Source organism: Pseudorasbora parva, chromosome 10 (genome assembly GCF_024679245.1).
Source record: "Pseudorasbora parva isolate DD20220531a chromosome 10, ASM2467924v1, whole genome shotgun sequence".
Lineage (NCBI taxonomy): Eukaryota > Metazoa > Chordata > Actinopteri > Cypriniformes > Gobionidae > Pseudorasbora > Pseudorasbora parva.
Window position 1 is genome coordinate 6,922,795 of NC_090181.1, and position 26,106 is coordinate 6,948,900.

Below are 26,106 nucleotides of genomic sequence, written 5' to 3' on the forward strand. Positions count from 1 at the left end.
CTGGGTCAAATCAAAATGATTTCGGAGTGAAGATTGAGGTGATTTTTTTTTTAGACTGGAAGCGGTGACATCAGAGCTCCTCTGTGTTCATTTGTGAACTCAAGACCGAGCGACTGCTTTGCTTCACAGATTAGATCAAAGCTGGCAACGTCAGGCTTCATAAACCAATGCGCAAGACGCGTGTACCCTCAGGAAGCTTTCTTTTTTTGTAAATATTGGATTACTAAACCATGCATTTTGAATGTGTGAATGCGACGGCAAAAAAGAACTGCATTTTTACGCAGACCCTAAAAATACAGACCACCCCATCGACTGAATAACGTCGATGGATGGCGAACGTTGTCAGCTTTCCGGCGCCAAACATAAATCAAGGCGAGCGGTGGAGGGACACTAATTACCCAGGCTATAAGGGTTCAAGCTACAGCCACTCCAGCCTCAATCTCCACACGTCAATCACCCTGAATTGGACACAAGCCGGAATGAGATTTGAGGGCTATGGCGGAAGAGAAGAAGTGTTGCATAAACAGCCGGTTGTGACAGCTCTTGGCAACAGCACAGCTAAATTATGGCATTCAGTCTGACCTCTGACATAAACCGTGCTTGTTGAGAGACTTTCATTGTTTTTGAGCCCTATGGGATAACTGACAAGGCCATTCACCGCCTCTCGCTGATCTGAAGGCCCCAAATAGTTTTATTGAAGCTCTCAAAGGTGTGGATTTCAAAACAAATGTGCAAACAGGTTTTTAACAACTCTCCGGCACTCTCTTATCATATTTCATTACAACAATATAAACAAAAATAATCTACTTTTGGGAAATATTGCTTCTATAGTCTGACATCTTTTAGAGAGAAACGGGACATTCGTTGAGAACAAACATATGGCTGGGCATGGTCATAAAAATGGGCATTATATACTGTACCAGAAAGGTGTCACATTGATTAATAGGAGTCGGGGTTGAATAATAGGAGGGCTGGATGACATCAGCCCAAAATTAAAGTCCAACCATAATTCAAACAGCTTGTCCTCTGTGGGGTCATAGGAATGCTGGAGCATCTCAGGACAAAGGCTGTTACATTATGAGTTTTTTTTTTTTTTTTCATTATGATTGTGTGCGCCTTTTGAATTTCAGATCACAGCTGATTTGTCAAGTGTGGCGCCGCCTGCCAGCGGTAATTGGGAGTTCAGCGGGTGCTCCTTCCACTCTGCAGAGGGGAGCTGTTGCGACGGTCGTGCTGGTCCAGACTTCCTGCCGAACCACCAGACCAAAATGCTTTGAGAGTTTCTTTCAATCGTTTGTTTCATTTAGAATGTAGGGTTGTTTTTGGTATGTGTAGTTAGGCAAGTGTGGTTGTGATTTATCTTTTCTTTGCGATAGGTTATATACATCGCAGTTTCATTTAAATTATATTGGTTTTGTTTGTTATTTTGGGCCTTGAGTCTCTTTGATGAAAAAAACACTATTGATTGGTTTATTTTTGTTAAACAATGGTTATATACTAGTTTATTGTTATTTCCCCTTTGTTTGGGCCGTGGATGCCTTTAACAAATTATATTAAGGTGTTAATTCCTCCTGTTTGGGCCATGGGTGCCTTTAACAAATCACACTATTTTATCATTTCATTCTGTGATTTACAATAATCTATCTTCCAATGAATTGTTTCCACTGGTCCTTTGGTCTGACAGCTTGCTGGAAGTCTTTCGTTCTTTCATTTATTACGTCTTACCACTGGTTTGGCATAATAATGAGGATGGAGAAACACCCTGGATGAATGGTCAGTCCCTCGCAGACATGCAGGCATTTAGCATCTTAAACTCAGCTGACCTGGGGCCCTACACCATTAAACTGCTTTCGGTGGCTAGTTTTGTGTGTGTCCTTTAGCTGTGATTATTTCAATTATTTGGTAACAATATACAATAAGATTTATTTTTTAATGCATTAGTACCCAGAGAAAAAAAAAAAAAAAAACAACAACCTTGAACTGGGTATTTTTTGGTGGAAGGTGACAATTGTCATGATCCCTCTGTGTTCAAGGTTCACAGACTTTTAGTTTGATATTTTGTATTACTGTACCCGTGTTTAATTCCTGTGTCCATTCCTATCTTGTTGTGTTTAACTCCACTTTTAGACATACGCGTGTGAACTTCTCTAAGCACTTTCCTTGAGGGAAACCCCATCGCCATTTTGAAGTACGTTCAACTTAGTTAAGTGGATGAGGGAAGTTTATTTGGACAGACCCTCAACCTTTCAATTTTGAGCAAAGGAGTGAATCTTTATAATATGTACACTATAATATCCATCAGCAACAATGCGCCATGACTGACGTCACAGAAGATTGCACTTAATTTACCCCACCCCACACAAATCTAGTGTATTATATTCAAATTATGTTGACATTTAACTGCATTTAATACTTGTAGCTACCTTAGCACCGGGTGATTTTGGGCTGATTTCTCCCCTTCTGTAGCCTGACAAGCCAGACACACTTGGGTCTCTGAACTCAACATTGACAGTGCTCAATCCGAGGGGCGGGATAAACGGCTGTCTTTCAAACTCCATCTGCACACAACCGGAGCTTGTTGACAGATTAAACTTCGCCGTATCCGGTCGGCAAAACTCCGAACACATCTTCCATTCTTAAGAATGATTTCACTGCAGTTCTTTGTTCTTTTCTCAAAGAAAGTCGCGGCCAAACCCAATTCGAAAGACCACCGTTCACCAGCTTCTTTGTATACAAGTAGCACGCGGAACCGCCACAACTCTGCCGTCATTATGTTAAGCCCGCCCACCGACTCTATACACAAACTCTATATTGGCCTAACCAGAGTTTGATTTTTCCAGCTCGTAAGTCTATGAAGAGTTGCTAGATGACCCTGGCTGCAAATTAGATTTTTGCTGCCGCTAGGGTGTGTCTAGATTTCTAAGTTATCCCTTCTAACAATCCAGTTCTGATTATCTTGATAATACAGATTATCATATTTTTCTGTGATGGGAGCAGGGATCGAACCCGCGTCCGCCGGCATGAGAGTCAGATGCTCTAACAAGGAGGCTAAAGGCTGCAACCCCTAGTGTCAGTCGTGAGAGCGTCTCTTGACATCAGAGGAGTGAGGTTTGCTCACACAGCAAATACTAGCTAGCCTCTGTTACATGAGGTGTGTTAAGAGTGACTGACTCTACACGGAAGAACTTCGGAGGCACCCTGATTTCGAATGAGAAATATTCAACATGGTTGATCTGAAATCCTGTTGTGTGGGGAGAACTCAGAAGACAAACGCACGCATGATCTTTAGAGATTATCACTGTTATCACATGTAATGAAACAATGCCCAATCAAAACACGAGCTGACAGAAGACTCATGTCCAGCTTAAGCTGCTGTCTCCATGGCATCATCTATGAATATTACTTATGATTTATTATCATCATGTTTGTGGTCTCTCACGTTTTGAACATCTTATAAGACTTAAAAAAAAAAAAAAAACTTTAATATTTTATAATTAATATAAATATTTATATTTCATAACATGTTGGCTGTAGTTATAAGTATAGTTAGAATACCTTTGTGCCTTCATATTTTTTATTTTATTTTTATTATAGGCTTAAAATAGTCAGTTGATGGTGTTTAATATAATTTCTAAATGATCAAACCCATAGAAATGACTTTTCTTGGTGTGACCAAATTCAATAGGTTCATCCAGTTGATAATTAATACCAGTTCGTTCAGATGTTACCACATTTTTTGTTACCTGACAACATTTTATTGTGTAGAATATTTAAACGTTTATTCTTGTTGTTTGACACTTATGTTTTTGTACTTTTATCTAATAAGGTTCCTGTGACTTGTTCAACCACTTAATTTCTTCATGACTGACATCTACACAGCTTTAAATAGGATCATATATTGCAGCGCAAGGATATAGTTTATTGTAAATGACACTTTTGGAACATTTTCAACAGCAATGCACCAGGATAGAAAAGCATTGAACGTATCTTAACAGTAGATTCTGAATGCATTGAGTGCTTGAGCCTGACAGTTTTTCTGAGCTATCTTCTTTAAAACGTCCTTTTAGTTGTGGCTTGTTACATCATTTGTAATCCTTACAGCATGACGCTTACTCCAAGTTCAAGACCAGGCAGTCAAAAGCTATGAGAGCGTGTTGGGAATGAGAAACAGACGTTTATGCACACTGACAACCAACTGCCTACATGCATCACATCCTGAAAGGGGCTGCCTTTGTCTCTGACCGCAGAGTTCAGGACGGTTTATGATACTGATGCCAGACGACTTACCTGAAGTTGATACAGGATCCTCAGGGAAAGTTATCTCGTCCTCTGCTATCCAAGAAAAGTTCCAATATTTGGGGGCGGTGGTCGGATTTCCTGATTGTGTGGATAAGGCCCGTTCTGCAAACAAAAGCACAATCTTCCGTCAAGACCCTATGCAAATATACTGCAGTGTCAGAATATGACTGAACAACTTAAGCTCTATGTGTTACAGGCTTTATCTCAGTTTTGGAAAACCTTAAACCATGGGTTCTCAACTCTGGCCTTCAAGAGCTACTTTAGCTCCAACCTTGATCAAACTCATCTGCTTGTACTAGTGATGTTCGGTTCTCGAACGAATCGCTCTTTTGAGCCAGTTCTCAGCAAGTAAACGGTTGAGCCGGTTGGTTCATCAATCGAACTGTAGCTCCGGGTTGATGATGTAAGACGCAAAAGATGCGAAGTAACACGTCCGACTAAAAAAAGAACCGAAAGAGCTGGTTCAACCAGCTGTCGAAGTTTGCCCTAGGATTACAGAGAATGATTGAGTTGGCAATGCAAGTCTGAGGCACGTAGCCTACTGGAAATATGCTCATGACTACTGTTATTAAATAATATTTTACTAAAACCTGCAAAAACCTTTCTGTAATGAGATTTAAATACATTTTAGGCTACTCTAGTTTATCGTGCATGCAAATTAGCCTATTTTAAGTTGTTAAGTGCCATTTATAAGTCTAAAAGATATAAGGTTTATTCTTCCTATAGGTTAATTTAAACATGTAACATATCCACGTTTACGCATATCTGTAATGTGTGCTGTATGTGTGAAACTTTTAGGAATCTTATCCAAGATGTGTATGCGCTAGGCCTACTCAATATTGGTCAGTGGTATCCGACATAAAGGATCCGCAAATGAAACCGTTACCACAAACACCATTAACTTAAGTGAACTGGTTTTATTAAATAGACCTTCATTTTATTAAAACATAAAGAAAAAAATATTACGGTGCAGAGCACGTGCATGTTAAATCATGGAGATTATAAGGACAATAAACAAGGAGTTGGTTTACTCGTTCTACTTCTTTAGACTTACAGAACATATCCGCTTTTGTTGATCAGTGCCTGTAATGTGTGTTGTGCAATTTTCTGTCGAATCCGACGTGAAGGATAAATGAATTAACTGTGAACACAAACACCATTAACTTAAGTGAAAGAAAGGCAATCATCAGCAAGTGCACTCATGCAAATATCTTTATTTGATTGTTTCAATATGCAGTGACATATTTTTATTTGATGTTTTTCTTGATATAACATGACACTGAGAAACGCATAAAAATCCATAAAAGAAATGCACAGTGGCATCATTGCATGATGACGTCAGGAACCTACGAATCGGCTTTTTGAACCGGTTCATTGAGCCGAACTGTCTGAAAAGAAACGGTTTGTGGAAATTAATCGGACTTTGCATCACTAGCCTGTACATTTCAAGCTGAGATGATGTTCTCATCATTGGGAGATATGAGGCTCCGTGGCTCTACCGTTGGAAAAATCATAGTGGCTAACTTGATAATAAATCACATTACAGCCTTGATGTTCATTGAATTTCATTCAGAGTTGTGTGACAGTCAATCACTGTTTGCAGATACCACAGAAATTAATGAGAAATGCCTTAAACTAAATCATACCTGTTGTGCAATCCGTGACTTCTCTTATAAAACAGCATTTTGTTTTCCAGTGTAAACTCTAAAATGGATCAATCAAAACATGTTGAAGATTAGCCCAATTTTTCAGCTAGTTTAACCCCCCCAACATTTCAGGCTTGCCTTCAAGTGGCTTTGCTTTCAAGTAGATAATGTTGAAGACCCTGATTAGTGTGTTCAGGTGTGTTTGATTAGGAGTAAAACTCTGCAGGAGAGTGGAACTCAAGGGCCAGAGATGAGAACCCCTGCATGTGCAGTTTTCTTTTTTCTTTTCTTTTTTAAACCTCCCACATAAAAAAAATGTAGTGTTTAAATAACAATTTTTGCCTACAAGAATACATAAATACAGTACTTTAAGGTGAAAAGGTCATTTTTTTTCTTTCTTTTTTTAAAGAGATTTATTTAGGGATAGAAATTAAAATATATAATTCCTAAATAGGATTTGCCATACTTTAAATTATGCTTCAGTCCATAATGTTCTTTCACAAAATGGTCTGCCTTTTGCAAAATAATCTGCCGTAATTAATTTTACTTTAGTTGTTTGCTTATTCTAATCAACCTTCATTATACACACCTGCAAAAATATTGCTGACACAGATCAGTTGTTTATAGAGCACTGCTTGTCTAAGCTAATTTTGGGAACCACTATGGGTTTCTTTACCATATGCTCCATTTATATCAGCACAAAAATACATTTAGGGTACGTCTACATGACAACCGTCTAAAAAATTGAACAGTTTTTCCTTTGTGCTTTTTGTGTACAGATAAAAATCCTCATTCACACAGATCTGTGAAAATGACTAAAAAAGTTGTATTATACAAGCCAGGCCAGTATTTGGCGATGTGCTTTGTAATAAAGCACTATGCGTGCCTCTATGGTTTTCAAAAAACCTTGTACACGCACCCTGCCATCCGTGTTATTTTAAAGAAAATGTGATTCATCAGACCAAGCCACCTTCTTCCATTGCTCCATGGTCCAGTTCTGATGCTCACGTGCCACTGTTGGCGCTTTCGGCGGTGGACTGGGGTCAGCATGGTCACCCTGACTGGTCTGCGGCTATGCAGCTCCATACGCAACAAACTGAGATGCACTGTGTATTCTGACACCTTTCTATCAGAACCAGCATTAACTTCTAGAGCAATTTGAGCTTCTGTAGCTCATCTGTTTGATCAGACCACACGGGTCAGCCTTCAATCCCCACGTGCATCAATGAGCCTTGGCCGCCTATGACCCTCACTCAAATCCTTAGGCTTGTTCATTTTTCCTGCTTCAAACACATCCACTTTGAGGACAAAATGTTCACTCACTTTCTAATATATCCACCACTAGCAGGAGCTGTGACGAAGAGATTATCAGTGTCATTATCTTCACCTGTCATAATGTTATGCCTGATCAATATAATTCTTATGGTGAAGTCTTTTTTTGGATCTCAGAGTCTCAATTTTAGTCTTGGCCACTTTTCTTTTCGTTCCTTCTTTTAAAATATTAAATCTACAATATCACACCTAGAGCGAATACAACTTAGAAACAGATAAAGACTGAAACGTGTCACATATACTGTAAAAAGCGGTAACCTGTAACTGATACCTTAAAGAATATTTCTACCTTATTTAAGTTTTGCTGGTATAAATTGCAATAATTTTAAAATTGACTTTTAGGCCCTGTCCACACGAAGCCAGAGCTTTACCAGTACCAGTCCCCCCCCCCCCCCCCCCCCTTGTTTCAAGAAATATCTGCATACACAAAAGACTCAAAACAAAGTAGTAAACATGCCAGGCCAGTGTGTGGCGCTGTTATTCTGCCACAGAAATACACTAAAAACGGAGAAGAAGAGTTGTGGCTAGGAGTACAGCAGTGGTAGGAGGTCAGGCAAAATCTCACGATAAAATAACAATAAATACATTTGCTACTTAACAGATGTGTTTTATTAACACCTACACCTACACCTACCCCAACCCTAAACCTATCCTTACAATAATACAGATATGGTAATTAAATTACACGATATTGATGTGTGCATGCCCAGTGCCTGTAGTTGTATCCCTTTAGTCTTTCACCATGCCAGACATAGTGACATCCCCGTTTCACAAAATATACGGATTGGCTAAACACACGAAAACGCGATAATGTCGTTTTCAGATTTCTCCACTCTGGGACCCGGTTTCAGAAAATAGCAGATTCATGCTTCCAAAATGCCGGATCCGCGGACGAAACGCTGATACGGTACAAAAAGTATACGTATACAGCTAAACCTGCCTCCGTGTGGACGGGGCCTTGGTATAAAGTATAAAGTCCAAAGCTGTCATCAAGATAAATGTTACTTTATTAGATCCAATTCCTTTATTTCAATTTGGAATTGTATTAGTCACAACTATGAACATATGGTCATTTATTCTTGTGATGAGACATCAAATTAAGTGACTAATTACTTTCTCCTTCAGCAGTGCATTTTATAACCATTGTTGAAAACAAACTTGAATTGAGTGCAAAAACAGTCAGTTGTTAGTTAAAGGAAGTGTATATACGATTGTGGCCAAAACTGGTACTGCAATCCCTTTCCCCTCTCCCCCTTGACTCGAGGTTGCCAGATAGGCTGCAGGATCCAGCAATAACGTTTGTAGCTGCAGCTGTGGTAACTAGAGCAGATCTGGCAACCAGGATGACACACTACTGACTTTGTGATTGGTCGATAGGTGGAGGGTGGAGCTTCAGGCCAAAACGCAACATGTCAACATCAACATCAGTTGAGGGCTGCAAAAACAACTATTAAATGACAATATCCTGGCCGGACTACTGTTGTCAGTGATACAAGTATTTAAAATTAACATGATTTCTTAATGTTTAATGACATATCAGGGCCATTTTATGATTAATTCAAACACATTTCCTACATAAAGTTCCTTTAACTCTAGTACTAGAACTATATCCAAGTTTCTGGCAACAATCAATTGTGGCTAACTGTAATGATAACCATATTAGATAGCGGTTTACAGAATATTGACTTCAAAGCTTTAGAAAGCCAGGACAGTTAGTTTGTCTACAAATCCCTTCCAATGGGTTCTTAAACACTTTCTAAACTTTATGAACTTTTGTACTTCTATATATATCTCTATGAGGACCAAGCATTGCAATCCATAAAGTAAAATGGATGCGTTTCTTTGATTGTGCTATGACCCTGATTATTCTCTTTACCGTCCGAACCAGGCTAATTAATGAGAAGCTAAATTAGAGAGGGAGTACAGGGAGTCTGTTTTGGACTATAAAGCTGCTGGCCGGTTCAGATCTGTCATAGGCCATTCTAGCCTTTGTGAAATGTAACAAACAGTGTGCTCCAGCCGGTATTTTATAGGGCCTCAGAGGAGCAGGGACACATATATTCTTTAATCATTCCAAATGACCATTACGAGAGAATCAATAGTAAACAGAAAACAACTTTCATGAGTAATTATTAAAGTGCAGCAGATCGGTGCACAAGACCGCCACCAACAATGCTCCAAAGTCTAATACACCATGTATCTATTCCCAGAGACAATTTTGGACAATTACTTCCATCCCATCCCACCTCACCACACACATGCGCACGCGCACACGCCCACACGCCCACGCCCACGCACACGCACACACACACACACACACACACACACACAAACACACACAACACACACACACACACACACACACACACACACACACACACACACACACACACACACACACACACACACACACACACACACACACACACACACACACACACACACACTTTTTAAAATCGCCACCCTTCCATTCTTATCGGTAGGGTCATAATAAGAGTCTTTAGATGCCAAGAAAAGTCCCCCTGATTCCCCCTCAAACAAAATGCATATGCAAATGTCCAAAATCAATACACATGCACATAAAAATAAACAATAAACATTTAGGCCGGGCACGCATGTCAATATAATATTCAGGTTTTATGAGAATTAGGCATTATATACAGTATAGTTTAATCCACAGCATGCATTTGTTTAAAGACCCTCTGTGATGAAAATCAAGTTTTTAATGTTGTTTTTGCATATTAACAGCTGCAAAGCAGGGGAGTCTCAAGAGAAGCCGGTTATCCCATTATTATTATTTGTTTTTGTGTTGTTGTTGTTGTTGTTTGGGGACATTTTCATTTTCAGAAAGCATGTGTCAGACTCTGAGATGGCAAATGACTGCTGTTTGATAACAGTCGAGCAAAAGATTATATAAGTTATATAAATTATATTAATAACTGTCATGTGTCCGACTTTGTATTGAGTGATACATAAAACACATTATCATTCTGCAACTTTGACTTGTAGAAGAGCCTGTTTGAGGGATTGGAGGTGGGGATAGTTCGCATATTCATAGATCTGCGTACTAAATAAAGCTAGGGTGTAGAGTTACAGTCAAACTATTTTAAGACTTGAATAATTATCTCTCTCACACACATACACATACACAACTTTTAAATATGTAAATTTGGTGATCAAAGATGAGTTTTAAGGGGTACAATTATTCACTACAGCAGGGCTTTAAATAACAGGGTTAATTCATAAGCTTTTATAAAGTCACCATGTTTGCATGAGCATTTCTCATTGTGTTGTATTCCTCATACACCTCTTTTAAAGTGCCTGTGGTCAAAAGATGCTTTCCATTCATTATGTAACTGCCCATGGCTGGTTACTCCTCCATCTTTGAGAAGTTGAATTCACAAGCTCTCCATCATTTGATCAATGAGGCTCAGCTTTACCTGTGCACCCGCTCACCCCTCATCGCTCGTCACCCACCAGTGCTTCAATCTCAGGCCTGCTCGGCCACAACACTCTTTCTTTCTGAATAAAGAAATAAAGAAATAAACAAACAACACACGCTTGATAAGAAGCACAACCAGGTGAAGTAAAAGCCACGATTGATAGGACATGATGTAGTGCTGTTCTTGTGGGTTTTGTTTTTAGCGGCAGCGCGGTGATCCTGAAATAAATTCAATTACCCGTAGAGGGCCATCGGGGGAGTTGCACAAGATCCTCCGAAATATCAGACCACAGGACAAGGTGATATGACTGGGCGGTTAAGAGGTCTTTAAAAAAGTATAAGGCAATTCCATTCTATACATTTTTAAAACTATAGTTTCCCCCAAAATGAAAATCCATTACTTGTCATGTCATCCTTCTGACCCCTATTATTTCATTCTACCATGCAACAAAGAATGAGATGCAAGGCAACATTTCTGAAAAGTTACGGACAAAAGTGGATAACATTTTAAACTTCAAACTTTCTACTGAAAACCTCATAAAGGTATAATAAAAGTAGTTCATTTAACTAACAAATCAATCAATCAATCAATAAAAAAATTAGCTTGTAACACAGTCAGAACTGGATCTGATGCAGTTTGCTTACAGATCGGGTAGAGGAGTAGAAGACGCCATGTGCACCCTTTTGTTTTCCTTATATACTGACGACTGTCAGAGTGTTTTTGAAGGGAGACACATTGTCAAATTTGCAGATGACTCCGTGATTGTGTTTCTCCTTACTGAGTCAGATGGCAATCATGGTCCAGTCGTGTATTATTTTATTCATTGGTGTGAGGATTCTTTTTTTAACATTAATGCTTCAAAAACATAAGAGATGCTCATTGATTTCCGTAAGAACTCTGTACCTGTGTTGCCTGTTGTCATAAAGGGACATCAGGTAGAAGTGGTTAAACAATATGAATATTTAGGGACTGTAATACTGTCCCTAAATACTGAGGCAATACTGATATTATCAGAGGAAAAGCACTTCAGCGAATGTATTTTCTCTAGAGGAAACTTTTAATATGGATACTTTTTATGAGTATCATACTATCGCTTCCTGTTCTCCTGAGTTGTAAGTCGCTTTGGATAAAAGCGTCTGCTAAATGCATAAATGTAAATGTAAATGTAAACAAGTATGTATTATACTTTTTGTTCTATTATTTGTTGGTATGGGAATCTAAATGTCAGAAATAGGAGTAAGCTGACCTCTATAGTAAAAATGTGCAGTAAGATAGTGGGAACTGACTTAAGGACCATTACGCAAATGTATGTACACAGGACGACTATTAAGAGACAGCACTGAATTTCAACAGCTTCCCTCGGGTCGAAGATTCAGACTCCCCTTGTGTAAATCAAACTGATATAAAAACTCCTTCTTACCTCCTGCATTTATGTTCTTAAATGAGAAATCATAAATGTATGTTGTTTAATGTGTATTGTGTTGCTATACATGTACACTGCTGTCTACAAAAAGAATTGCCTTTTTGCAATAAAGTTAACTCAACTTAACTAAAATGTCTGAATGAATGACCTGCTCATGCATTATGGACCATCTTGTGGGATGTCCCAGACACTAAGCCCATTTAATGAATAGTCTGCTTTGGGCGCCACATTGAATAATACAACGTTTTACTTTGATGGATTCTTGTATCCTTTCATCTGAGCACTAGTTGTGTTCTTATTGCTCTAAATGGTACTGTAGATAATTTTCCATCAGACATTAGATACATTAAAATTCAGCACAAATATCAAAAGTTAATTGTATCTTCTTGACTTCCCTAGAGAGTTTATTATTCAGATCTACAAACTTAGAACAAATATATAGCTTAACCTCTTAAAACAGAGTAGAAAGACAGACAGACAGACACTTAGCACAATGCATTCAGGCAAGTACCATTCTCCAGGCTACCAACAAACCCAGACTCATCCATCAGATTGGCAGACAGTGAAGCGTGATTGGTCAGTCCAGAGAACACGTCTCACTGCTCTAGAGTCTAGTGACTTTGCATTGCACTTGGTGAAGTGAAAGCTTGGATGAGCTGCTCGGCCATGGAAACTCATTCCATGAAGCTCTCTACACACTGTTCTTGAGCTAATATCAATGCCACAAGAAGTTTGGAGGTCCGTAGCTATTGACTCTGCTGCTCTGCTGTGACCCTCAGCATGAGCTGACCAAGCTCTGGGATTTTACATGGCCTACCACTTCGTGGCTAAGTTGCTGTTGTTTCCAGTTGCTTCCACTTTGTTATAAGCCTACTAACAGTTGACTGGAATATTTAGTAGTGAGGAAATTTCACGAATGGACTTATTGCACAGATGGCAACCTATCACGGTACCACGCTTGAGTTCACTGAGCTCCTGAGAGCGACCCATGCTTTCACAAATGTCTGTAGAAGCGTCTGCATGCCTAGTGCTTGATCTATACACCTGTGGCCATGGAAGAGATTGGAACACCTGAATTCAATGATTTGGAGGATTGTCCCAAAACTTTTGGCAATATAGAGAAGATAGATATAAATGTGATAGGTCTTATTCAAAAACCCCTGAAGAAAAGCATCAGTTAAATGATTGCTAAAAATAATAAAAGAAGAGCGCCCATCCTTTAATCCTAGTTTTTTGAATGAGCACTTGAGTGAAGCTATAGTATTTCACACATGCTCTCAGATTCTGAGCCGCTGAACTGTTAATCACACCTATGTGTCCTTCAGATATGACTGTCGCCGTAAATGAGGGAGGTGAAAAATATGGGGAAATAGAGGGAAATTAGAGTGGAGCCTGTGAATTCTGAATGAGTTCATGCAAACCCCCGATGACCCAATTTTTTCCCCGCCCATCATTCCTATAGCAGCCCAGCATAGATATTACAGCAGCTGTCTCAGTTTGTATTAATTAGGATTGGATGTGGATACATACATTAAGGCTCTTATAAATTGATTACCCATCCACTCCTGGCGGGTCATTAAATTCCCGTCAAAGCCTAAGACTAAAGAAAGGGAGGGAAAGAAAGAAGAGAAAGAAAAATGTCAGGGGCGGAATTAAACTCTGATGCTGCCACAGAGGAGCATTGATTTCTTTCAGGAGCCTGACTGGACTTCCTCGGCATTCTGCACACGTGGATTCAGAGTCACCTGACCTCCACGTGCGCACCTGATTACAGACATGCACTCCTTCATTCCAGTCAGGGTTATGGATCACTGGAGTCGGAGAATCGAGAGCCAGTCCTTATCAATCCACTTCCTATGATCAATGAATTGCTTCAAGTGTTCTCATATGAACCGGCTAAGCTACAGGAAATCCAATTAAACAAGCATAATTAATTACCAAGCTAATCTCAATGGTAATAACATGGTAGAACACATACAGTGGCTTTATCCAAAAGGTTACAAAACCGTTTGGAAGAGAAAACCTAGAGCTAAGCTTGTCACATTTTATGTTTTAAGCCTTCAACAAAAGGTCCCAGCTCACTGCTAATTCATTAGCTAACCGCACACTATGATTGTCCGTGAAAACACAAGATGGAACCAACAATTATACAAATATTCTGAGGGCCAGTTCAATTCAATAAACTGCAAAGCATTACTTTAAGACAGCGTTGTTGTAGTTAACTAAAACTAAAAACTAGTTTTGGAAAGTACATAAAAGGTCAGTTGGATTGCAGTCTCAAACAGAAGACCACTTAAGTGTTTGATGCATATTGCACTCGAAACTGGAGAAGACTTTCTCAATTCTGTCAAATCTGATTGGTTGTCTTCAAACAACTGCTGGGATTAAGGGCATGTGAGTGACATGAAATCTTTGAAGGATACTCTGAGTTTTGTCACACATTATTTATTTAAATGTGTCTGGGATTGTTTGCTTCAGTTTGACTCCATCAGAAGCACATTGTGCTAAAAGACAGTTAAAGAGAGCTGACAGCAGTGTGTCTGTACACACCAGCCAGAAAATCTTGATGAAAAAACATTTCATTTATTCATTTTAAAACACCCTAGACCCCAAACAGGTTATGCAACGAGTTTCATGGAGGACAGTTGAAACTGGTTGTTTTTTGTTTAAAATCATGAGATTAGGAAAATGTATAAAGTATCAACCTGATTCTTTGATGTTAAATATATGTGTAGAGATATTAAAATGACCTTACAGTCTCCCAGACACCAAACAGAACATGATAGTTATTTCCTGTGTTAAGCTTTAAGGAATTAAATTGTCTCAGTGACCTGACCTAAAATCAGTATCAAAGACCGGTTGTTCAAAAAGTTTAATCTGGATCAGAATGATCTGCATTTGGAAATCCCATGTTTTGCTATCCAGGATCAAGTAATCCATTTTACTTTTGTGGCAGTTTTTCAAAGCAAAACTGGATTGGATCACCCTGATCCAGATATACACAATTATTTTTTTTATTTTTTTATACACCAATGCTCTAGAGAGCCCCTAAAGGGACATGGTAAAAATAAAAAATAAAAACACATTTAAAAAAAAATACATACTTTTGCATTAATTCAGAAAAGTTTCAGGTAGTTTTCAGAGAAACTTTGCATTCGCTCGTAAACTAAACAAATCAAGAGCAAATTAAAAGTGTGTGTGCGTGTGTGTGTGTGTGTGTGTGTGTGTGTGTGTGTGTGTGTGTGTGTGTGTGTGCGTGCGTGTGTGTGTGTGTGTGTGTTAAATGATACAAATGGAGTATTTTTGACCAGTTTTAAAGTTTGAATCATTTTTTGTTCCTGAAATTCACCCTTCTGCTGGGATCATAATAATCTGGGTTTTTATTTTATTTTTATTTTTTTATCAAAGGTATCCCAATCTCACAAAAACAAACCCAAGATTGGATTTTGAAATCTAATCTGATTTCAGAATCCTTTTTTTGTGTGTGTGTTAAAATCATCCTACACCACGACTATTTTCTCAAATGAGTGATTCAGAGAACGAACGTATGCACAAACACCATGCGAACGCTTCTCTGCCAGAAGAGAAATCTATAAATGACAAATGATCTTGAAATTGTGCACAGTTGAATGTTTTCCGATCTCTGCTTTGTAAATGCTGCCTAATTAATGTCATTACCATATAACAGAGCACCAGTCAACATCCAAATCCTTTACTTGAGACTGGCGAGCGCCAAGAATAGCTTAGATTTCCAAATATCTGCAGTACTCAGACTCTCTGGCACAAAGAAAATGGTGAAGATTTTAGTGTACGTACACTCTACGTTCAAATGCGTACACAAGTTTCATAAATGAGGCCCATGGTCTACCAAAAAAGTAACTGTCATAGTTTAGTTCTATGAAGAGGGTAAAAGTACAATCTATGTTTTCACTTTCAATCCAAACATCCATCTATCCATCTAAGACAAAAACAACAATATGCCTGCAGTCTTAATGGAGGAAGCTGAGCCAGGGAAATCTACACTAAGCTGGTTGAGGTGTGGGGAAGATTTATGTGTGACAGCGATGTTATTGCTTTCTGTGATAGTAATAGTGCTTGAAGACTTTTTGACAAGAGCAACAAATTCAAAGGATGGCCTTGAACCTCTGAACTCATGAGGCAAGATGTTCAATATTTTATACTGTGAATCCCAGAAGGTTCTTCCATAATCAACACAGACGCATTAAAAAAAAAAAAACGTGCCTATGGCGACATTTCTGCAAAATGATATTGTTGCTTCTTGTATGTTTTGTGACACTTTCGAAGTTAAATGTCCAGTGAGTGTTGCTAGAAGCAGATTCAGTTTTATCTGAAACAGAAGAATGTGGGTCTGGCAATAGCCATGTTTCCATTACAGATTTGCACAAAAATTTAGCAATATTTTCTAACTGCCTATAAAACTAAAGCAAAATAACAGCGTTTCTATTAACTGATAATATGCGACTAAAACTTTTTTTTTTTCCTCTCGTGGTCAGTCATAACAATGCCTGAGGCTTTCCCACCAGCACCGCTTTTTCACTGGGCACATTTTCAGTTCAATTTAAATAGAAACCAACAATGAATTAGGCTATGCTTTTAAAGTGTTTGCTTTACTACGGACATCTAAATAAATAATACGATAGATACTGTGCAGACAACCTAGCTACGTAATAGGTGGTAGCCACCTGAACACAGAAACCTCAATAGATAACATTCGTAAAATTCACACTTTTGAGCAATGCCACTTTGAGTGAAATATTAACTCCAGATAATTACTACCAGAAAACTGCTTACCCAACAAAAAAGCCATTATAAAACAGTGAAAAATTCAATCTTATTAATTATTCATGTCCCGGTGCATGATGGGAACACTACACATATCAGTAGGTTTTACTTAATTAACGTTGATATTTATGCTTTAATTTCTACAAGTTTAAATCACTTGCTTCTAGACTTTGAACTCTTCGTGATGTGTTTCAGGGGACTCCATGAAATGCAATGCTGTATTAGGCGAGTTACAGAGAAACTTTACTGTCTGATAAGCCATACATTCGGAGCTGGTTATGTAACGTAAACCTGAAAACAGAACCTATTAGCTTACAAATCATGCACTATTGTAACACTGCCACAAATAAAGTATGTGGCATACAGTAATGTAGTGTCTGTCTGCAAAAAAATAATACATTTAGGAATAAAACGAGGAGGCTTATTTAATTACATCAATTTCATGGTTCTCTGATCACTATGACATTTAAGAAAACGTGTCATAAATGATGACTTAGACTTAATGCGACTAATACGGTTGTCCCCACAAGAAACAAGAATGTTTGCGAATCAAACAAAATTTGACAACACAACCAATTAACCCACAAAATCTGTTGTTAACTTTTGTTTTCTTCACAAATGCTGTTGTATTGCACCCCCAAGGACCTGTCATCTAATTAGTGTCAGCATTGGATGAACGTGCAATTGAACAATGAGATTGACCCACATTTGAGATTGAGAAAATGCCTCGTTTTGATTTTGCTGGAAAGCTTGTTAATGCAGACAATCAGTTGAATGTCTAAAATGGCTGTTCCGCAAGCAGTCGTTCACCTCCATTGACTCTGATGTTGAGGAAGTCATCGAAGGCATGGGCACACCATTGATCAGCAAAGCTAATGAGGCAAAATCATTCACAAAGTGAAGTGGTTTAGATTTTGTGCAAATCATGGCCATCAATTCATTTTCAGAACATCTGTCCTAATTTTCCACTCCAGTAGTCTACCCAACAGGCATTAGAGCGGTGAAGATCAAAAACATCTACCTCATCATTCAGATACTCAATAGGTTTGACAGCTTAATGACTCCACAGTGGAGCTAATCTGTGACTATAATGATGAAGCTGGCAATGTGGTGTGAATAACTCTAAGGGGGATAATGTTGAATATGTACATAGAAGATAATTATAATGATGGTGATGATTATGATGATGACAATGATGATGATGATGATGATGATGATGATGATGTTGAAAGTGGTGCACGACAATGGTGATGAAATGGCAATGATGGCGTATGGACTTCTAAGTTGCATGACCAGCCTGAAAAAGAAGAGAAAAATGACAATTATTTGCACTTTAAATCAATGGAACCATTATGCCTTTTTAGGATGGATTCCAAACTTTATCATTCATGGTAACATTGAAATCCATGACAGGATTTAGGCAGGTGTCCCTAGTGTCTCACGCTGGTACCATATGCTATAAATATTTCGGATGCACTTTATTTTAGTGCATCCAGTTATTAGCCAGTTATTACAGAGTTATTGTAATTACTACAATAAGTATGTAGTATGTGCATGGGGAACAGTAAAACATACAGAGCTATGCTCCTGTGACACAACTTGAGTATGGGGGGGGGGGGGGGGGGGGGTTAGACAGAAAGTCATGGTTATGTCTGTGTGTAAGATATGCTATCCCCTTTATTTAATAGTGCCTAATTTTTGTCATGTCATGATAAATATAGAAACAGGTGATCACAGAGCTGCCAGTGACAGAGAGATAATTCATTATTTTATTAGCAAGAGACTAGCTAAAAATAGTTAAATGAAGATTCTCCTTTGTTCTCTCTCTCTCTCTCTCTCTCTCTCTCTCTCTCTCTCTCTCTCTCTCTCTCTCTCTCTCTCTCTCTCTCTCTCTCTCTCTCTCTCTCTCTCTCTCTCTCTCTCTCTCTCTCTCTCTCTCTCTCTCTCTCTCTCTCTCTCTCTCTCTCTCAAATCTGTTAAATTATACTCACCTGAAGGATTATTAGGAACACCTGTTTAATTTCTCATTAATGCAATTATCTAACCAACCAATCACATGGCAGTTGCTTCAATGCATTTAGGGCTGTGGTCCTGTTTAAGACAATCTCCTGAACTCCAAACTGAATGTCAGAATGGGAAAGAAAGGTGATTTAAGCAATGTTGAGCGTGGCATGGTTGTTGGTGCCAGACGGGCCGGTCTGGGTTTTTCACAATCTGCTCAGTTACTGGGATTTTCACGCACAACCATTTCTAGGGTTTACAAAGAATGGTGTGAAAAGTGAAAAACATCCAGTATGCGGCAGTCCTGTGGGCGAAAAAGCCTTGTTGATGCTCGAGGTCAGAGGAGAATGGGCCGACTGATTCAAGCTGATAGAAGAGCAACTTTGACTGAAATAACCACTCATTACAACCGAGGTATGCAGCAAAGCATTTGTGAAGCCACAACACGCACAACCTTGAGGCGGATGGGCTACAACAGCAGACCCCACCGGGTACAACTCATCTCCACTACAAATAGGAAAAAGAGGCTACAATTTGCATGAGCTCACCAAAATTGGACAGTTAAAAAAAAATGTTACCCTGTCTGATGAGTCTCGATTTCTGTTGAGACATTCAGATGGTAGAGTCAGAATTTGTTATAAACAGAATGAGAACATGGATCCATTATGCTTTGTTACCATTGTGCAGGCTGCTGGTGGTGGTGTAATGGTGTGGGGGATGTTTTCTTGGCACACTTTAGGCCCGTTAGTGCCAATTGGGCATCGTTTAAATGCCACGGCCTACCTGAGCATTGTTTCTGACCATGTCCATCCCTTTATGACCACCATGTACCCATCCTCTGATGGCTACTTCCAGCAGGATAATGCACCATGTCACAAAGCTCAAATCATTTCAAATTGGTTTCTTGAATATGACAATGAGTTCACTGTACTAAAATGGCGGGCACCTTCACCAGATCTCAACCCAATAGAGCATTGGTGGGATGTGGTGGAACGGGAGCTTTGTGCCCTGGATGTGCATCCCACAAATCTCCATCAACTGCAAGATGCTATCCTATCAATATGGGCCAACATTTCTAAAGAATGCTTTCAGCACCTTGTTGAATCAATGCCATGTAGAATTAAAGCATTTCTGAAGGTGAAAGGGGGTCAAACACAGTATTAGTATGGTGTATGGTATACATTGCCAACCCACTCTTGTTACACATTGCACTGATCATTCCTCATGAAAGCATAGTGGTGTCTATTTAAAGAGCTCCTATCATGGTTTTTGAAAATTATCTTTCATGTAGTTTGTAACATAGTTCTAAGTGAATAAAAACACCCTGCAAAGTTTTAAATCTAAGTGCACGTATATACAGCCATTGTCTCTCAAAAGGTAAAGTCGACTAAGTCAATTACACAAATCGCTTTTGAAACTAATCGCACGCTGTTTCGTTGTGACGTGAACACAAAACTTCAGCATATTGCTCATCCACTTATTGCGCACGCATTGCGTTTCATATTGTGTAGGTCTCTGGCTAACTGGTTAACTCATATTTTTACTGTCTTATTTAAATACTACTGTAAATCAGCTGTAGGGTGTAGTATTACCTAAAACTGTGTCTATTAATGCTGATTGTCTGTGTTTTTTTTGCACATTTGCACTGCAATAAATTAGAAACACACACACACACACACACACACACACACACACACACACACACACACACACACACACACACACACACACACACACACACACACACACAGGTTTGTTAATGGATGCCCACTTGTTAATGCTGATGGTGAGGAATTACAGTTGAAACATCTAGTAATGTATCTCAAACTGAGTAGCATCACTGAGAAACGTCCTGCTCAAGGTTTGGGTTAAATAACTAGTTATCATCGATTCGGACTCGCGCTGGAATTGATGTAAAATTGACATCATCGTTACCGTCTTTACAGTGTGTACAATCGCTGTGCTTTAGGAAGCCTCCAGAGCTAAAGTTTATGGTAATTTTTAGCTTCCGAAATATGCTCTGTATGCGGCAGACCAATCACAACAGACTGGGCCATCTGACCAATCAGAGCAGAGCACGCTCATGGAAGGAGGGATTTAGAAAGACGGATTCATCCTTTGAGTCGTTTGATAATCACTGAACACGGTGGTGATGTGTAATGAGAAAACTAAAGTGTTTTTTGACCTTTGATGCTGTTGTAGGAGACCTCCAGAACACAATTAGGAAACTTTAAAATAACATAATAGGGGCACTTTAAATGTTTATTTATAGGTTGGATACTCAAACTTTGCATAAGACTAATTATTAGCAATGCTCTGATTTTAAAACACTGAATTCAGTCTCTACAGTCCCTACTATTACAAAAAAAGAAAAAAGTAAAAAATACCAGATCTTGCCAAGGAAGCCAATCGTCTGGAATAGGATTGGTTTATTTACCTCTGAATGGTTAAAAGACAGCAGCCATAATGCAGCCCTTTTACTACTGTAATATACGATTATACGGCTGGGAGAACTAACATACTGAGGCGAACATCGTATAAACTCCCTGCACTCCTGCAGATGTTACCACTTGGACTGAAAAGCAAAACTGCATTTTTAATTAGGGGCATCTAAAATGAATTAATGGAAATATGAGGACCTGGTATTTAATGCATTTTATGATTGAGCGCATTTGGCTATGGCAATGTAATTTCTTATCTAAATGCAAATTAGTAACACTGGGAATTCAAGTCTTGTAAATATCTCAGTTTTCACAACATTTCAATTAGTCCAATGTTTTGTTTTATTCCCTTCCCTTTAGAGTTTATTCAAAAGACCGTGCAAGAAATCATTCAACATTTTGTTGCACATGAGCTCAAAAGTTAAATGTCAGAGTTTTTATAAAACTTATTTTGATGCATTTAATGTGCATCAACAAGACATTTTTCCATGAAATGATGTGACATATGTGCATATGGGAAGAAAAGCAAGAGAAGCCAACAATTTAAAGAGCCTTATTGCGTCTCATCAAGTCTTACATTATGACGTATGGCTTAAATTTAACGTTTATGTTTTCATTCAGCAGCCGGAAAAGCCTGGTTCTGCTTCAGGGCTCAGACTTTACATCAGAAATGGCAAACAAACACAGTGCCAACATTATTTCTTAAAAGGGTCATTATGTGACTTTTTATTTTTTTTACTGGCACATAAGTCAATTTTAAAGCCCCAGTGAACCGGAAGTAGCAAGTTGAATGGTCCGGTTTTGAATGGTTTTCTTCAATGCTGTGATGTATTTCCAAGTGAAACTGAATATTGAACAGAGCGAGACTTCTATGCTCCTCCTCTCCATCTCGCGCTAATAGCAGACTAACGGTTGGAGGGGAGTGGTTAAGGATGTTCAAACCTAAGCCTTCAAACTGCCGTCATCTGAGAAGGAATGCCGTTTCCAGACCGGAAGTAACTTTTCAGAGTTTGATTAAAGATTACAGCGACAAACCATTTTTTTCTGTGTATTAACTTGCTCTGATTAATTTATTCGAGACCTGTAATGTGTGCTAACAAAGTAAATATGGTCAATTTTGATTTCATGAGGAGTATAAATATCCTGCAAGTTTTATAGCTTTAAACATCCTCATAATAAAGCACAAATGCAATCAAGCTCCATTTGGCTCATTTCAGGATTGTGGGATCTGTAATGTCATACTGACAATTTTTTTTTTTTTTTTTTACATATGGCTACCTTTAGAGCAAAACAATAGGTCCTACCCACTAGCATTCAGCAGCTTTTGTTAAGTAATAAATATGACAGCGGTGAGAAAACAGCCGTTTAGAAAGCATCTGCTCACAGATATGTGGATGTTTGCACCAGCTCTGCATTTCATGTCAACAGATGAGGTAATTAAAATACAGTTTGAAGTATATTGGTGACTGTAAACTATACCAGGGACATGCAGTCCAAGCAAGTACGCTCTGCATACCTAATATATTAGGATTAGTTTACTTTTAGCTGTTAAGCAACCAGGCAGCTAACGTGAGGGCGAGCCAGCGTGTGTGTTAAGTTTATTATAAACCCATCCATCTGCACCGGGTGCATTTTTGACATAACGTGCCACCCAGCATACTGGGCATATAGTTTGAATTAAAGTCATTGAATTAATTCCCTTTTCTTTGCACAACACATTACAGTACAGAATGGCTCTTTTGGCATTACTCTGAACATTGTATAAGCATTTGTTTCATGTGTCATTGGACAGAAGATAAGCTCTCGGGAGTGCGAGTAAATGTCACGTCCTTTGGATTTTCCTGGTAAAACTGGCCTGAATCTTTCACATAACAATCACATGTTTTCACATACATCCTTCCATAGACAACCTAGGAAGTCAGTGAAAGTGTCAGTGAAAGTGGTTTTTTTTTAAGTTTCATTACAAGCTGTTTTCGTTACAAAAAAAGTGCATCAAAATTCATACAGGCTAGCCCATGGCAAACAATGCACTTTCAAATTTACTCAAACAGACCTGTTACCTATTTTTGGATCATGGCTCAGCAGTTGAGAACGTCTCTTAGAATAACTAACTGAACCAGATAAACTATTTAAAGGAGTGATGAATTGAGAAATCATCAGACACGTATGGGCCAGGGCTCGCAGAGTCAAGCAGGCCGATGAATCTCATTATATTCTGTTCTTGTTCTGCTATTCTCTCTCTCGAGTTGACATCTGAAGGGCGGTGCGCACACCAAACATGTATGTGTGTGTGCACGTTTCACGCTTATATCGTCCGATATTGCGGGCTAGGTTTAATATAAAAATAATAGTCCAATCAATCGGGGGTCGATGAGAAATAAATCATTGATCCCTGTGATCGAGATAATCATTCTGGTTGCCGCTTCTCCCTCAATCTCTCCTCTCACTCTCATGTGAACTGACAGAGGAGCTGAAGCTCATTAAATATGCAAATCTTATCCAAACCTAGCTGTGGGCGTTTACATCCAAGTCTCCAGCCCATCAAAACCCAATGTTTTGGAGAGAGCCTCAAAACCAGTGTAGAAAATAGCCTATTACTTATTACTTATACACGTTATGATGTTTTTGAATGTATAAACCACACGAAGATCATTAGTTGACCTCAGACAACAGTACACTCTAAAAAATGCTGGGTTAAAAACAACCCAAGTTGGGTTAAAACTGCACCGACCCAACAATTGGGTTGTTTTAACCCAATGGTTGAGTTGTTTTAACCCAGTGGTTGGGTTAAATGTTGCTTAAGACAACCCAATTGCTGGGTAAGAACAACTCAACCATTGGGTTAAAACAACTCAACCATTGGGTTAAAACAACCCAATTGTTGGGTCGGTGCAGTTTCAACCCAACTTGGGTTGTTTTTAACCCAACATTTTTTAGAGTGTATAAAAAAATAAAAAAGCTAGTTCATGACACCTTTAAGATGTTAGTGATCTAAACAGTTGATCATTGAACTCAAACCTCTTTTACTTTCAAACCAACAGATATCACCTGCCCTAAGGATCAAAGCTGTCATATTTTAGCCTAAGCATCAGTGAGATAGGGCAGTGTATTTGGCATTCAGAATACTGTGACACAAACATAATCCATCAATAAAATACCCTCACTGTATGAAAGTGGATGTGATTTAGCGCTACGCCTCCCTGCTCCCGCCATAATCGGGAAGTTAATGTAATACAGGCCTGGCTTTTAAAAAGTGAAACGACTCTCTATAAATCTGAACTGCAGCTTTGACCTCTCCCTCTCCGTTTTTCTGTCAGTCTCTTTCTTTCCCGTTGTACAACAGTGTATAATAAAGCATCTCCATCAACTTTCAATAACCTTTTTTTGCACGCCTGCTGTGATTTTCATCAAAAAATGTTTAAAAAAACAAAATTACAGTTGAACCCTTGAACTTTTCATCATTCGCTACGACGACTCTTCCGAGCCCTAGGGGAAGTACTTTCTTTTCAGGCTTACACTTGAATGGGGGATATCTGGGGTTAAACGCAACTTGATGTCAATGAGAACAGCATTTGCAACCCTTTTTACTCCAGTCATGTGTTATTTTAGAGCGTATACAATAGTGAATAAGTAAAGTATTCATTTAATTTGTAAAAGAGTGGGCCTATCCACACCAGAATGGAGCCAGGCTGTATTTGAATTCACTAAAACAATAACAAAAAACAGCTCTTTATCTATTGGTTAACACCATCCAGTAACCTGTGGGGCCTAAGTGATGTCAGAGCAAAAAGAAAGTCATTTCAGAGAAAGAGGCAAATTACATTTTGATGAATGATTACAGTTTTCTTTGTGAAAACATGCTGTGATGAATCATTCACTCTAAGGTTTGATTTTATGTTAACCTCATGACACAGAAGCTGTGAATGCCACAGGAATTATTTTGATTTGCCCTTCAATGTGTAAAAATGCATGTTCAGTAAAACGCTTACAATGGAAGCCCAAGGAACATTTGTAATGTACAGTGACTAAATGTTTAAAATATGAGAATGTCACACATTATTGATGCGTATAACCATAACTCATACCATATAGGGCCATATTTAATGATCTGAGCGCATGGTCTAAAGCATCCAAATCCACTTTTCTAGTTCAAAGATGGGAAAAATTGTCAGTTTGCTAGGCACATGGTCTAAAAGGTTTGTCCCTGTTATCTTAATGAGTCAATTTTGGACATAACACACATGTAATAAACCAATCAGAGTCTCCTGTTCCCTTTAAAAGCCAGTTGCGCTCAGTCCACGGTGTATTCATTATTTACATGGGGGAAGTGTTTGCAAGCAGAAAAAAACGGAATGCTTCTCCAGCGAGGAAACGGATCTGCTAATGCGCAAAGTTAAACCACAAGACCATCTACGGGACAAGATGGACTCCACCAAAGCTCCCTGAGCATATTACATTTTTATAGTGAAGTACACAATAATAATCTTTTACATTGTAATCTTTAATTTTTCATATTTAAAAATTGTTGTGTGTTGCCACGCATCCCTGTGTGTAATAAGCAATGTAACACAAAAAAATACAGTGCTATCGTCTTTAGAGCAGCAGGGCCGTGCACAGACATTTTGAGTGGCAGTGGCCCAAACCAAAAAAGGGGGCACTATAAGGGGATTGAGTATCATCTTAATATAGAGAATGAATAATAAACCTTTTACAATCAT

At 38.7% G+C, this 26,106-nt stretch overlaps 1 protein-coding gene across 1 annotated transcript in view; it reads right to left on the reverse strand.

Moving 5' to 3' along the window:
* alk (ALK receptor tyrosine kinase) overlaps positions 1 to 26,106 on the reverse strand; it is a 592,666-nt gene that overhangs the window by 361,945 nt on the left and 204,615 nt on the right. Inside the window, exon 2 of the mRNA XM_067454971.1 lies at positions 4,288 to 4,401. Coding sequence (XP_067311072.1) covers positions 4,288 to 4,401 — 114 coding nt within the window. The remainder of the gene's footprint in view (positions 1 to 4,287; positions 4,402 to 26,106) is intronic.